Source organism: Artibeus jamaicensis, unplaced genomic scaffold (assembly GCF_021234435.1).
Source record: "Artibeus jamaicensis isolate MK-2021 breed Jamaican fruit bat unplaced genomic scaffold, CSHL_Jam_final contig_685, whole genome shotgun sequence".
NCBI lineage: Eukaryota > Metazoa > Chordata > Mammalia > Chiroptera > Phyllostomidae > Artibeus > Artibeus jamaicensis.
In genome coordinates this window covers 7632867-7648915 of record NW_026521924.1, presented here as the reverse complement: position 1 = coordinate 7648915, position 16049 = coordinate 7632867, and the positions used below count along the sequence as shown (strand labels likewise).

The following is a 16049-nucleotide window of genomic DNA, read 5'->3' as shown; positions in this document are numbered from 1 at the left end:
TATTGGACGGTGTTGATCTCATCTAAAATCTTGCAGAGTTGCCATTAGATTTATTTGAGATAGTATTTGTGAAATGCCTGGCACAGTAGCCAACAAGTAATATTTAGGTTGTTTTCTCATAACTACCACATTTACTGAGCATTTACACTATACCAGGTACTTAGGGTTCCTCAGTTTTGATAGCCCTGTGGGGTTGGTATCACTTTTCTGAGTTTACAGATGGGAAAAATGAAGCATGGTGAGATTAAATGGCACCACTCCATGATTCTTCAGAAGATCCCTGGTGAGGAAGCTGGCTTTTGAACCCATGAGCTATAAATGACAAAGTCTGGGCCCCAGTGTCCCTTTGAGGGTTCTCTGTCTCAGAAAACAGGAGTGTCATGATGGACTGTGGAAATCTTCACTCATTTCAGTTCTCTCTATATCCTAGTCTACCTGGGCAGTTATAAGCACAACAGAGAACTTCTGAAGAACTAACATTTAAATAAAGTAGAGTTAATACATTTACTATCTAGTCCAAAATCCCCATCTCTAGCCCACTGTTAAGTTTGACCATCCCCTATTTGAGGATGCTGTAGAAAGATATAGTCATCCATAATTAATGTGGGTAATGGTGAGAGAGAAAAGGTAAGAAATACCCACAATTCAAAATTAAAATAAAATCAATTACTTATCTAGAAACCTCACACAAATACCTTCCTTCTTTTAGCGGAAGGAATCAGCATATTCCACTTTCCAAGTGCTCTGCCATTCCTAATAGGAAGAAATGGGATTAAATTTTATTTAACCAAATGTTTGAAAAATTGAAATAAAAAGAAAAAACTAAAACTAATTTGTCACTTTGAAAGTAACTTGAATCTTTGAAAGTTAGGTTGTGATATTGAATAATGTTGAAGTAGCATGTATTAGGGGAAGTGTCTCAGGAATCCCATAGTGGCAGAAATCCCTCAGAGCAGGGATCCTGGAGGCACAAAGAGCTTCTGGCTACAGTGAGTCCAGCAGAAGTGATTTTCTAGCTTCTCACAAACAAAACACTCCCTGGACCCCACCTTGTTCATAGTTCCACGAAAAGAGCTTGTGTCCCTCTTGTCTTCTTTGTCCTCAGGGTCTAAGGCAAGAGTTGGGTTGGGCTGAATGAGTTAACTAGTTCTTCGGCTATGAAATGTGATTGCCAGGGACTTCCACTCAAAATGGAGGCATAGGTAAACATGCTTTGCTTCCTTGCACAATGATAGCAAAAATTATAGCTAGACTACAAAACAAATTATCACCCAGATTTGTAGGAAAATTGAGCTGTATGGAAATCGGACAACCAAGAAATTAAGCCACATTCATCCAGATGGGTAGGAGGGGAGGGGATAGAGGCGCAGAGGCATAGAGAGGTGTGAAGAGGCACAGAGACGTGGAACAAGTAGTCCCATATTTATGTGTGCTGGCTAAAAATCAGGAGGGATACCTCAGGAATGAGGGATCCCAGCCCCAGACCAGACCACCAGGAAGATAAGTCTCCATAACTTCTGGCTATAAAAATCAGTGGGAGTTGGGGCAGTAGAAGAAACTGCAGGATTCTCAGGAGACTCCTCTTAAAGGACCTGCAAGGGTCTTAGGACTTACACAGACCCACCTTCTCTGGGTTCAGCATCAGGGCAACAGCCAGAAGGACACCAGTGGCATACAGGAAGAAAGTGAAGTAACAGGCAACGGGGCAACTACCAGGAGACAGCTTCCTCCTGGGTGAATCTCCAGAGGCCAGGCAGAAGCACTGTCCCCTCTTCAAGCTCTCCCACACACAGAGCCCAGAGCAGTGACATGGGTTACCCTGCCCTGGTGATTACCTAAAGCTCTGCCCCATACAACTTACAAGTGTGCTTTTCTATAGTAGGTCACACTGCTAAGACAGGAGTCAAAGCAGCTCTACCTAATACACAGAAACAAACACAGGGAGGCTGCAAAATTGAGGGCACAAAGAAATATGGCCCAAATGAAAGAACAGAACAAAACCCCAGGAAAAAAAACAAATGAAATGGAGATAACCAACCTATCAAATGCAGAGTTAAAAACACTGGTTATCAGGATGCTCAAAGAAATCATTAAGTACTTCAGTGGCATAAAAAAGACCCAGGCAGAAATGAAGACTACATTATGTGAAATAAAGAAAAATCTACAGGGAACCAATAGTGGAGGGGATGAAACGCAGAATCAAAAACAAAAACAAAAAAAAAAAAACAATTTGGAACATAAGGAAGAAAAAAAGCATTCAATCAGAACAGCAAGAAGAAAGAATTTTAAAAACCAAACAAACAAGGATAGACTAAGGAGCCTCTGGGACACTGCCAAATGTACCGACATCCAAGTCATAGGGGTGCCAGAAGGAGAAGAGGAAGAACAAGAAATTGAAAACTTATTTGAAAAAATAATGAAAGGAAACGTCCTTAATATGGTAAAAGAAAGAAATGTATATTCCCAGGAAGTACAGAGTCCCAAACAAGTTGGACCCAAAGAGGACCACACCTAGACACATCATACTTAAAATGCCAAAGGTTAAAGATAAAGAGAGAATCTTAAAAGCAGCAAGAGAAAAGCAAAGAGTTACCTGCAAAGGAGTTCCCATAAGACTGTCAGCTGATTTCTCAAACGTAACTCTGCAGGAAAGAAGGGACTAGCAAAAAGTATTCAAAGTGATGAAAAGCAAGGACCTACAACCTAGATTATTCTCTCCAGCAAAGCTATATTTTAGAATGGAAGGGCAGATAGATTGCTTCCCAGGCAAGATAAAGCTAAAGGAGTTCATCATCACCAAGCTATTATATGAAATGCTAAAGGGAATTATGTGAGAAAAAGAAGATCAAAACTATGAACACTAAAGAGGCAGTAAAGTCACAACTATCAACAAATGACTATAAAAAAACAAGGTAAGGGAAGAAGCAGACAGAATCATAGATATGGAAATCATTTAGAGGATTATCAGCTGGGAGTGGGGAGGTGGACAGTGTGGGAAAATGTGCAGGGATTAAGAAGTACAAATTGGGTCCTGGCTGGTGTGACTCAGTGGAATGAGTGCAGGTGCGACCCAAAATGTCGTGGTTTCAATTCCTGGTCAGGGTACATGCCTGGGTTGCAGGCCAGGTCCCCAGTTGGGGGAATGTGTGAAAAGCAACCAATTGTTTCTCTCACACATCGATGTTTCTTTCCCTGTCTTTCTCTCTCTCTTCCCCTCTTTCTAAAAATAAATAAATAAGTAAGTAAGTAATCTTTTTAAAAAAGTACAAATTGGTAAGTACAAAGTAGAGAGGGGGATCTTAAGAAAGTTTAGGAAATGGAGAAGCCAAAGAACTTATATGTATGACCCATGGACATGAACTAAGGGGTAGATTGCCGGAAGTAATGGGGGTACTAGGTGGAAGGGGGAAGTTGGGAAAACCGAATAGCACAATCAATAGAACATATTTTAAAATAAATACATAATAAACGTTAAAAAAATAAAGTCTGACTGGGACGAATTTTAACCGAGTCATCTGAGAACTGAAATTCTGAGCTCCCTGGAAGAAGTTGTTATGGTTTGCTTACTTACCAGAGGTTTCAGTTACCATTTGTTAACTGGAAAACAAACAGATTGGCAAAGGAGAAAGAGCCCAGCCCCCTTCCTTGCTCTCCCCTGCCTGGCCAGGACTAGAGGAACATTTTCTAGACAAGGGAACTTACTGCCTCAGTCTGGTCACAGAGCCACAGCCTAAGTTCTCGTCAGTACGTATGCATGTGAAATTTAAAACTACTCTTAGGTTAAGAAAAAAGAAAAGCACAGAGAGGGTGTGCCTTCGTTCACTAGAGGGTCAGATCCTTCTGTTAGTCAGGGGTGGAGAGAAAACAAAGCAGGTGGGGTTTCAGTTCCTTTCAGCTGATTGCCACATCCCCTCAGACCTGCTCTCTGGTTTTCATAGGCAGTTTGATCACATTTGGTCTGAGAATCTTCCAGTCACAGTTGACAAGCTCATAGCGGGCTTCATTGGAAATTGCTCAGAGCTTCTTAGAGGCCTCACTGAAGAATTTCTATTCCAGCAGTTGCCTCTCCTAACATCGAATATGTTTTATCTATGAACTATATGGGCACCAGGTAAATGGTATTTTTCCTCCTTTTCCTTTTGTTGCTCAAAAGCCTGGAACCAAATTGGCATCCTATTTTTACTCTGTAGGACCTTATGACAAACATTTCTGAAAGCTTTTACTCTATCCTTATTTTGCTACTTTGCCTTATTTTTCTTCTCCTTGCCCAGAGTTCTTATCCCATTTCAAAAATGATCTCTTTGCAGTGGCATTCAGACAGTGTTTCTGGCCAAACAGGGATTCCCAGGAGATGCCTCAAAGCTACATCCAACTCAAAATGAGCTTGTAGGAATTTGAAACTGGTGCCCCTTCCTCCGGGCAAATAGCCTCCACAAATTGTTCTTGTGTTCACACATCTGTCCTTGGCAGCCCCCCAAGGACTGACCCTGATGGGTTCTCGGCCTGGTACAATGCCCTCAAATTGAGTAACTTCCTCTTTATGTTTTACGGGCCTGGCTGGTGTAGCTCAGGGGATTGAGCACGGGCCTGTGAAGCAAAGGGTTGCCAGTTCGATTCCCAGTCAGGGCACATGCCTGGGTTGCAGGCCAGGTCCCCAGTAGGGGACACATGAGAGGCAACCACACATTGATGTTTCTCTCCCACTCTTTCTCCTTCCCATCCCCTCTCTCTAAGAATAAATAAATAAAATAAAATAAATATTTGTTTTATTTCTTACTGCATATATTTAGTTTTAGTGTGTCTTTGATATGCTAGGTGCGTGGAACGCATTTGTACAAGAAAGTTTAAAAGACTGTGCCCTCACAGAGGTTATGCTATGGTGTGGGAGCCAGACTATAAATCAATAAGGAAAGAAATGAGATATTTACAGGCTGCGTTCAGTAGAGGCAAGAAAGTAATCAGGGTACTGATTTAGTCTGGGTGCTGATCAGGGTACTGATCACAATAAAAACTAAAATGAGGGACCCCTTAAGGAGGTTGGAGAAAGTTCTTCTGAAGTGGGGATAATTGAGGTGAGGCTATAGGATAAAGAGGAGCCAGTTAATATCAACAGCAGTAGGAAGAGACTTATGGACTAGAAGAACAAGTGCAAAGGCTTTGAGACTAGAAAGAGCTTGACAAGTTCAAGGAGAAGGACCCTGATGGTTGTAGTTAACAAAGATCAGAAAGTAGCATGAGATAGGTTCTCTAGGACCCATATTATGAAGGAGCTTTTAGGCCATGGAAAAGAGTTGGGATTTTATCCTGAATACAATGGGAATTCATTGAATAGTATCACTGAACTGATTAAAAGTTTAAAGGATCAATCTGGCTGCTGTAGAAAGAGTATAAGTACAAAGATCAGTACAGGGAGAGATAATGATGGTTTGCACCAAGGTTATTATGGTGGTGGAGAAGGAGTAAAATATATATACGAAAAATACTATGGAAGTGGACTTGTTAATGGAAGTGTAAGGGAAAGATGAAGGAAAGTCAAGGATGACTCTTACTTTCAATACATAGATGGGTACTAGTGATACTTATTGAGCTAAGAAAGTTGTTTTAAAAAATTTACTAAATTTATTTGGATGATATTGGTTCATAAAAATATATAGGTTTCATATATACGATTCTATAATGCATCATCTGTACATTAAATGGTATGCTCACCACCCCAAGTCAAGTCTCCTCCCATCACCATTTATTCCTCCTATACTCTCTTCTACCACAGAACAGTCTCGTGATGGAGAGGCTTGGAGAGAGAGGGGGGGAATAAAGAATTCAGTTATAAACATATTACTTTTGAAACATCTGAGTAGACATGTCCGATAGAGAGTTAGATATCTGAATTGGGGACTCAGAGAGGACGTGGATGCTATTATAAATTTGGAAGTCATCAACCAGTAGCCCTGGGGCTAAATGAGATCTAAAAGCACGCTAGAAATGAGCATTCCAAGAACCAAGTCCCAGGGAACATGTAGATGCTGTATAGGGAACATGTAGATGTTGTGTATAGAAGGAAAAGATATTAAAGCAGTGGAACACAATCAGGACATCAAATTGGAGTATTTCAAGAAGGAAGGAATAGTCAACCCCTTGGAGATCAAATCAGATAAAAAAGGAAAGTGCTCATTGCATTTGGTTTCAGGAAAGTCATGGTGAACCAGGCTAGAGAAGTTTTAGAGAGTGATAGGAATGGCAGGCAGAAGGAATTGGTCAAAGATGGTATAGAAGAGAGGGAGTGGAGACTGTGAATGTAGACACCCTTTTCAAGATGCTATGCCCTAGCAGGTATTAGAGACGTGAAGAGTAAATGAAGGAGGAAGTGGGAATTTGTGTGCTGACAAGAATGATCTAATAAAGGAAAAAATGACGTGTGTTGGGTGGTGATAAAGGACTGAAGTCCTTGTGTAGGTGAAAGAGGATGGAATCTGGAAGAGGACCAAATCTGGAGCAGAAGTGGGGGCATTCACCTTTGATGGGAGAAAATATGCTTCATTAGCAGGGAAGAAGGAGAGAGGTTCTCATCTGATGGATTCCCTTTATTCAGTAAAGCCCAGAAACTGGCTGGGAGGAAAGAGGTTTGAGAAGCGATGAAATAATCCTTTCAAAGAGTGGGGAACCTTTTCAGAAAGAGTTAAAAGGTAGAAAGCCTTTGTTGACTATCCATTTCAAGCTTACAGTCTCAAACTTATTTTTTAAATTAACTATTTTTTATGCTTTAATTCCCCTTGATGTTTAAAATTATACTAGTTTCAGGTGTACAGCATAGTGGTTAGTCATTCATAGAACTTAAGAAGTGATTCCCTTGATAGGTCCAGTATCCCCTTGACACCACCCACAGTCACTACACTGTATTCCCTATGCTATAATCTTGAATTTAAACTAGCGGCCAGACAACTCAGTTTTGTGATTTTCTTTATCAAGTTCAGTGATAAAATATGGATAGGATAGACTTTCAGTTTTTTGGTCAAGAAAACAGAAAATGAGACTGGGGTGATGAGGGCGTCTATGAGGAAGTGACTGTAATGTCCGTCCATGGAAATAAACTGGACAGAGAGGGAAGTAAAAGGTGAGGTCTGGTGGGTAAGTAAGGGATTGGCGGAGTTAATGAATAGGAAGTTGCATAGAAGCCAGATATAGAAGAATGAGGGCAGCTGGGAGGATCAGCTGACACAGTCTAAGAAGGGGATGTTGGAATCAAAATTTCAAGGTGGTGGTGATAAGCTCTGGAGGTGCTGGCTGGGTCACCAAAAGGAAAAAAAATCATTATTACAGTTAAGGTGGCCAAGGAGCTGAAAGTTCCACCTCAAAATGAGTTGGAAAACCATTCTTAGTCATCACGTATATTTCATAGAGCATCTCAAATCTTTATTTAGATTTGGATAGGTTGCACATACATTAATAACGATGGCAGCTGATTGATTGTGGACCTACTCTGTAAATACCACCTCAGGACATTCTTTCAAACACTGCACTATTAAAATATGATTTGGGAAATATTCTAAAATGTGTTAATTCTCATGGTTTAATTAGTTGGTACCTCTCATTTTTCAATCAGCAATGATAGAAGATTCCTTATGGCCTTTTGGGTCAACATTAATACTTTTTGCATGGTGTTCAGCACCCCTGGTTGCAGTATTTATGTGCCCAGTCTCATCCCCTGCCAGTCTCTTGAGACGTTCTAACCGCAGCAGCTCCTTGGGAGTCCTCGGTGTCAGGACTAGCCTGCATGACTTTACCAATGCTGCTCCTCTGCTTGGCCTCCTGCTTCATCTGGATAACTTCTACTCATTCCCTAAGACCCATCAAAAAGCTCAACTTCTGGGTCAAGCCTTTTCTAAGAAATTGAACCATCCACAATTGAACCCACCCATTGTGTGGGTCAAATAAATACCACATATTGGGAATTTTGTACTGTTAGTGATTTGCTACCCCTTCTTCAGTTGTAACTGTGTATGCTAAGTACACTTACCTTCTCATTGAGTTCCCACAACAAGCCTGAAAAGCAAATGTAAATACTCCCATTTATTGGACAAGGATTCTGAGATTTAGGAAGGGTCTTTCTAGAGGAAGGTAAATAATGAATAAATACCAGAACTGGGTTTAGATTCTGTAGACGAATGGCACACCATGCCCCTTCCTTTGTCTTGTTTATTGCCATGACGACAGTGCCTAGTACATGCCTGGGTACAGGTGAAATATGTATGACAATACACCCATCAGAAAACCACCCAAACCAGTGGCAAGGCAGGCTTTTCTTATGGCTTCCAGGACTCTCAATTCTGTCACTTTATGATGGCCCAGAGTCTTGACATTGGATTTACTTTGATGCATGTTGCTGCCTTCCTGAAATTTAGAAACATATATTTTAACAGTTGAAGCTAAGAGTCTGAACTGCCTTTAAAAATCTTGATCCTATAAATACCCTTTGTTTTAAGCCACTGTGTTTGCCAGACAGGTTCCTTATTGCTGAGGTTGTAATCATCTAGGACAAGTCTTTGGATCATGAGAAGACTGTGTGGATTTGTTGACACACGGGTGACAAGTCAAGGCAGAGGGCATCTGGGTTCATTCCCTGAACACCCCTTTACTCTCACCGACAGAATTTTCCTGATGTTCTTAAGCACAGTGGTGTTTTCTTGCTAAAAATGAGGAATCCCTTGGCAAGTACAACATAGCTGCTCTGGGACCCTTGTATTTGGCTAGCACTCCTTCTTGATTTAAACGTTAATTCTGCAGTACTCACCAGAGTTTCTGGTATCCACATCTACAGCAATGGTTCTCAAGCTTTATTGTGCACCAGAATCACCTGCAGGACTTGTTGGAACAGATTTCTGAGCCCCACTCCAGAGACTGATTCAGTCCTTCTGAGCTCAAGTCCTAGACCCGACATTGCAGTCAAGCTCCCAGGTGATGCTGATGCTGCCGGTCCAGGGATTGCGCTGTGAGTAGCTCACAGTGCTGGTCAAGTCCTAGTTTACAGGACACCAAACGAGGTTGGATATGAAAGTGAAAATCTCGATGTTTTTCTGAATAAACAGTTGAATACTGAACTGTGTAGAACCCCCCCAACCAAAAAAATTTATGACTTTTAAAAGATGATATTCTGACTTTTGACATTATGTTAGGTATGGACATTGAGTCCGATGGAGGGAGACCAGTGGGCTGGAAGCTGGAAGTCCTCCCTTCTGGGAGTTTGTCTTCCAAGGTCTTAGAGAAACTTTCCTCTGTGTGACCTTCAGGACATGAGTATGTTTTGTTCCTAAAGCTACCCCAGAGGAGGATGCTGTATAAAATCGATGTCTCTCATCTCAGTACAAATACGAATGAAAAAGTTTTCAAAATGAATACATTCCATAACATAATAAGAAGAAATGTAGTCATTAGATCCAGGATGACAAAGGGTGGTTTCTCATTTTCTTTTGTTTAAAGGCTAAAAGTTATTTCCATTTTTATGGGATTCAGAATGGTATGAGTCATGCAGATCAACACATTTCTTCTTAACAGGAATCCTTTCTGTTTGAACCCAACTGCCTCTTCAAAGTGGATGAATTTGGCTTCTTTCTGACCTGGAAAAGTGAAGGCAAGGTATGGCCTGGGAAGAGCAAGTTGTTCTTTCCTGTTTTCTAGGTTAAACCATTTTATTTCTTAATGAGTAGCCAAGTATGGGTCGAGAGCATGGACCTTCATTTATTCAGTCATTCAAGGTTTTTAGGAATGTGCTTCTAGTGCCAGGCATTGGGCATACAATGGTAATCGAGGACATTATTACCCTAGCCCTCACAGATTCCAGACAGAGTCAGGCACCAAAAAAAAAAGGTACAAGCCATTGAGTGTTGTGAAAGAAAAGGTCAGGTTGTTACAAGAGCTTAAGAGAGGCAGGTCTGATTCAATCTTGGGAATTAGAAAGGTTTCCCAGAAAAAGCTGTTCAAGCTGAAATCTTAAAGGTTCCTAAGAGCATGCTCATCTGGTTTTACTGCAGGATTTAATGCATGGCACAATGTACATGTTTAATGAACCTGTGAGCTGAATTTAAGAAAAGTAGAATTAGAGTTACATATAAATTAGCATTCCCACCTAATATTTCATCTATACCCGTATATTTAATGATATCTGTATATTAACGTTATTAAAAAGTAACAGCATTTTATAAACATGTTAGAAATAATTATTCAGACTTGCATTCATGTGTGTGTGTTTGAAATGGAGTGTTCGAGGTCTTTACTATTTCTGATTGGTCCAGATTACTGTTCTTGTTGGTTGTTTTCACTTCCTCTAGTACCTTACTCTAATCAGCATTGCCTTCATCATCACGATCATTTACTAAGTACTTTTTCTGTGCCGTAGGTCTGGCAGAATTTAGGCTCACTGCTGTATTTATTCTCTCTTTTCAGGAAGGACAAGTGCTAGAATGCTCTCTCATCAACAGTATTCGGTTGGGAACCACACCAAAGGTACCTGTGATTGGTGTTCGCTGTTTTCTAAACACAGATTTGCTGAGATTAAAAATGGTCTCCTGAATACTGCTTAAACTGTTACTGCCCTCAGTTACTGCCCCCAAATCATCAGCTGGGAATGAAGGCCAGACACAGTTTAGAAAGTCTTTTCCGTAACCGTGGGGTGATTTGGGCTGCATTATGTTTAATTATATTAGAAATGTTATTAACCCTGGAAAGCAAAGACCCTTGCATGACATCAAAGAAACAGTTCCCTTAACGCAGAAATTACTTGCAAGACCCCCCACCCTTTTTAAGCAAGCAGCGAGTATCCTGCTCTGTGGTTGATGTGGACTTCGGTAGTTCCATATTTGTGCCCCTGTGCATTCCGACATTGGTTCACCTTGAAGGCTCGGTTTGCCTCTGAGAGAAGAAAAAATGACCTAGCGTATTAATCGGCTTTCTTTACAGTGATTGATTTGTTTGAATAAGAAGTTGTTTGCCTAGTGGTGCCAGGAATTTAAAAGACTTTTTTTCTAGAACGTTCTAGCACAGTGTTTTTTTCACTCCTCCATAACAGCCCTGCAGGTTTTTAGGAATTTAAAACAGAATTCTGCTCCAAACTTGTTTCTTTTTTTTTAAAGCTGTCTTCATTTCTGTTAGTTAACATTTCTGTGTAATTATGTTGGTGGTTCCTCCTGATTTCTTTTGGAGGACAAAGGCACTATTTTATTTGCTAATTAGGGTAAACTTACATCGTCTTCATTCCCAGTGAGGATGCTATGCCCTCTGGAGATGAACACACTATCGCTTTGTGTCCAGGCTACTCGAACTGTGGTTGCTGGTGGTGGCAATGCTGTGCTTACTTGTGTGAACCCTTGGAGACTGTCCTCTGACGAGAAGCCCCCTCGGTCTCTGGGGACACAGTCAGGCGCCAGCCCGAGGCTTCCCTCCTGTGGCTGTATTCCAGGTCCTTCATAAAGAAAGACCCTCACACCTGGTTTTCTAAATCAGTAACATGACAGTACCTTGCTTACCAAATGAGTCATGTACTGTTACACCTGTTAGAGTTTTCGAATAATGCTAGACACCTGACATTTTAGATGGAAAGAAAACATTGGCCTTTATGTGTCTATATACGTATTTTTTGTCAAATGCGGTTTCTTATCACTATGTTTCCTTCATGATCTGTGATCTGACATATTTTATACTATTTTCATCCCTCTCCACAGGATCCCAAAATCCTGGCTGCCCTTGAAGCTTTTGGAAAATCAGAAAGTGATCTGGAAGGGCGGATCGTTTGTGTCTGCAGTGGAACAGATCTGGTGAACATCAGTTTCACTTACATGGTGGCTGAAAACCTGGAAGTAACTAAGGTAGCCTCAGGGCAACAGCCTCCCTCTTTTCTCCTCCATATGTATATGTGTGGCACATGTAATTCTTTATGTATAATGTAATTTAAATATATATATTTTTAATTGCACAGCAATTTAAATTTTAAGAAAACATTTCCATTGCCTTGCTGCGATGTTGGCGTAGAAAATTCAGCAAAGCACAATACCCTTTGAGCATGCCACTTGTGGTTATCAACACCCCAAATGCCTTCTGCAGGGAGAACTAGCCCTGCACCTCTGAAACTGGAATGTGCACAAGAATCGCCTGGGATTTTGTTGAAATGTGTATTTTGGTTCAATAGGTCTGAGGTGGGGACAAAATTCTTTCTTTGTATGGAGCTCCCAGTGGACAAGGATGCTTCTGGTCTGAGAACCACAGTCTAAGTAGCCAGGGGCTGGATCAGCACTGCCTAGCAGAACTATAATGCAGGCAATAGATTACATTAAATTTATTTAGCAGCTACAGTAAAAAAGCGAAAAGGAGCAGTGAAATTAATTTTAATGAAAAAATTTATTCAACCCAGTACATCCAAACTATTAGCATTTTAACATAAAACCAACATAAAATTTATCTGTGACATAGCTTACATCCTTCTGTTCCTACTCAGTCTTTGAAATCTGTGGTGTGTTCCCAATTAGACTAGCCACTTCTCGAGTGGTCAATAGCTGTGGCAAGGGGCTGCCACCGTGGACAGTACAGGTCTAGTTGATCAAGATATCCAAGCTCACCCCCAATAAGTTATGAGAGTATTGGGTTATGATCCACCTTTTAACACCATAGCCAGGATACCATTGCCCTGGCAAGTGAGTCTCTCTCAAAGAGATTTTGCCGAGTGAAGTAGAAAGCTTCAAATTTAAATTATTTTTTGGCAGTTTATTTGTTTTCAGGGTGATTTTACTCCTGAACAAAGCTCTCATTATCCTTCTGTAGTATCCATGACAGGCCTTAGCTTCTGCTGCCCCACTACAGGGACCTCAGTTTGGGGGATGCAGGAGGCCTTTCATCTTCCCATTAATGTTACAAGTAGAAACCCAGTTCAGGATTGAATGACAAAGGCCATCATTAGAATTATCAAAGTTTAGAGCTAGAAGGGAATGTACGTAAGGTCATCATAGGAGACAGAAACTAGAAGACTTCACTCTGGGTCCCTAGTTAACTGGTGGCAGAGTTGAGTTCTATAGATTCCAAGGCAAGGACGACTCTTCTCCCCTCCCTCAGAGTGCGGTCCACGGTCTAACAGCAGAGGCTTCCTTCAAGTCACAGAGCCACCAGACCCACTGATCCAAAATCTTCATTTTTAATAAGACCCCCCAGTGACTCATATGTGCAGTGAATTCTGAGAAGCTCCTGGCCTCTCTGCTGTGGAGAAAGGAATGGATTCTTCATGTGACCTGAGAGCCTTTGCCTCTGTCCTTGTGGTGGCTTTGTTGACTTTGTGCTATTGTTCCAGGTCACCTTGTTTGGGGAGAATAGATTTTGCAGTTCCTTCAAGTGCTTTTATTATTTTGCTCAGATCAACATCTAGTTTGAATGGTTTCTGAATCCTGCTGATCTAAACAAACATTTTCCTGCTACTTCTGGCTCATGCCTGTACATGTACGACTGAAGTCTTTTTAGTTGCTATTTAACATAGCAACATTCAGTCCTAGACGTCCATGCTGACCGCCCACAAAAAAAATGTAAAGGTTTGTTAAACACATACAGATATTTAGTCACCTGAAATTTTGCAAAATGATGCACTTCTGTAGACCTGTTTCCTGGCTTTTGTCAACTTGTCATATAATAGGAAACGGTGTGCCTAGGTGTGAGCTTAAGACTCTGGACTCTGTGGCCAGGTTGCCTGGGCCCAAATCCTTGCTCTTTGGCTGTGTGACTTAGATATGCAGATTGACTCTGTGCCTTGCTTTCTTGGCCATTCTGCTTCTGCACCTACTTAGAAGATCTGAGCTGCTTTCTATAGACCTTTCTCTCCTATGAGATAAATGTCTAACAGTATCATAAACTTAAGTCCTAATCCAGACGTTTCGCCCTTCACCTGCCATATTTTCAAGTTGCTAAGACCATGAATGCCTTCTTTGCATGTACTGCATGGATCCATTAACAAATACTCTTGTATTTAGAATCTAGCTGCTCTTTACCATGACCATGACTACAGCGTGATCAAGGCCAATTTCATTTCTCCCCTTTCAGTCTAGTCCCAAAATAGCAGCTGGAGAAATGTTATTAAAATGTGAATCAGATCATATCACTCTACCACTCAAAACCCTTGAAGGATTATGAGGCCCTGTAAGAGGCTGATCTTTATTTGCTTTCCCCTTTCTGTCTTCAGCCCCCCTTTTCCTCCTTGCATTTCCGTCTAATCTCAGGGACTTTGCATGTGCTGTTCCTTTTGCATGGAACATACTATTTCCTTAGTTACAGGCCGTGTTTTCTCCCTCACTCCTTCTCAGGTCTTTGTTGGAATGTCACCTAAGGGGAGCTTCCCCGTCTCAACCCAGCACCCCAACCCCTTGCACTTCCTTACTCCTTATCCTGATTTATTTTTCTTCTTAACTCTGATCATTGTCTGCATACCATAGACTCATTTGTCTACCTCCCTCCACAGGAGGGCAATGTTTTTTCACTGCTGTGTCCCCAACATCAAGAACGGGCCAGGCCTAAGATTTAATAAGTGCTCAACAGGTACCTGTTTTACTGAGGTCTTATGTTAATAAATCAATAAATTCTAATCTGGGTGATGAATACGTGTAACCCTCAGTTCTGTACTCCTCAAGTCTTTTACAGCTCAGCTCTAAGAAAAGCTGAAAAAGTGATCTTTAGACACAAAGAATGAGAAAATGCAATTTTGTGGTAATCAAAAAGGTCTGGGATTCCAAGGTGTTATGTTTAGAGTCGCTTTTCAGGATGCAATGAGGCTGTTGCTGAGAAGCCATGACAGGGCCGGAGGGTTTAACCGTGGCGTCTTGGCCTCTTTCCAGTTTAGATCATTATTTCCTGCTTACCTAGATTCTTCCTGTCACTTCAGTTAGAAAATTTAGCTCTCATTTCCTCTCCCTAAAAACCCTCTGTTAAAGGAATTGCTAACAAATTGCTGGCACTTTTTCCTCAAGCACAGTGTGCCTGCGGGTAACAGGTGAGTCTCATGTCATGTGGCTTAAAACACCTCTGAATAAAAGCAGCCACATGACAAAGGCGTTTTCTAGTTTGTTTCTAAGCGGTAAGAAAAGTTTTCTTTTTTATCTGAACCACACTCGTCTCTTTGCCCACTGTTACCATAAACTGTACAAATAGTAGTGAACACGATAGCTTTCTTTAGTTAGAAAAGCAGCTCAGTTTCTCTCATGCGCTTGTTCTGTCTGCGAATGCAGCTCGCCCTGGGGGTTTGGTCTCTGGGGAGCTAAAGGGAGTTGGGTTGTCTTTCATTGAGTTACAGCTGGTTCTGCACAGCGAACTGGAGTCACAGTCGCTGTTCGTGAGATGGAAGTGCCACGCTCTTAAAATACCCACAAATAAGTCTGTTATTTTATATACCGAGTTGAATTTTCCTTTGATTACAAAAATAAGCTGCTATTAGGAGGATCAAAATGCAAAGATACGAATTGAGTTTAGACGATTTCCAGACTCCTCATTATGTTCTCTGCAGGTTGTAAATATTTGGTGAACTCTGTAATGCGCTTTGTGACCACGTAAGCCATCACCTAAGTACCTAAGTAACTGCTATAGAAACCAAATTGCAAAAATGTTGCCCGCTCTTTTTGTATACAAGTAAGATAAAGTCAGGTAATGAAATCTTATTTTAGTAAATCAGGTTGAATGTCAAAATCACTGTGCTGAGCTTCAATTATATTGAGTGGGAGGCTTACTATAATGGTTCTTGGAGAAAGGATTTATTCTTTGTTTTGTTGAAAAAAAATCAAATTCACTATTTAGTCTGTCCCTCCTACTGGCTTTGCAGACACCCTGCAGACACCCTCCTTCCCCTCAACTAGTTTGTCTGCCCAGAGTCAAGCTTGGAGCTACTCAAAGGGCTCAGACCAGAGGCCTCACCAGGAACTTCTTAAAAGGGAAAAAATTGGGACAACTGTAAGAGCATAATTAATAAAATATATTAAATAAATGCAAAGGGTTTCTGCTGGCACTTTTGAAGCATCTGAAATTCTGGGGTGGAGCCCAGG

The 16049-nt window shown here is 41.1% G+C and overlaps 1 protein-coding gene across 9 annotated transcripts in view; it reads left to right on the top strand.

Moving 5' to 3' along the window:
* The window catches only part of PLCB4 (phospholipase C beta 4), a 380642-nt gene that overhangs the window by 247022 nt on the left and 117571 nt on the right, over nucleotides 1-16049 (top strand). For all 9 annotated transcript variants that reach the window (XM_053671143.1, XM_053671141.1, XM_053671142.1 and 6 more), the window contains 3 exons: nucleotides 9550-9630; nucleotides 10438-10497; nucleotides 11712-11855. In XM_053671143.1, the coding sequence (XP_053527118.1) occupies nucleotides 9550-9630; nucleotides 10438-10497; nucleotides 11712-11855 (285 nt within the window). The remainder of the gene's footprint in view (nucleotides 1-9549; nucleotides 9631-10437; nucleotides 10498-11711; nucleotides 11856-16049) is intronic.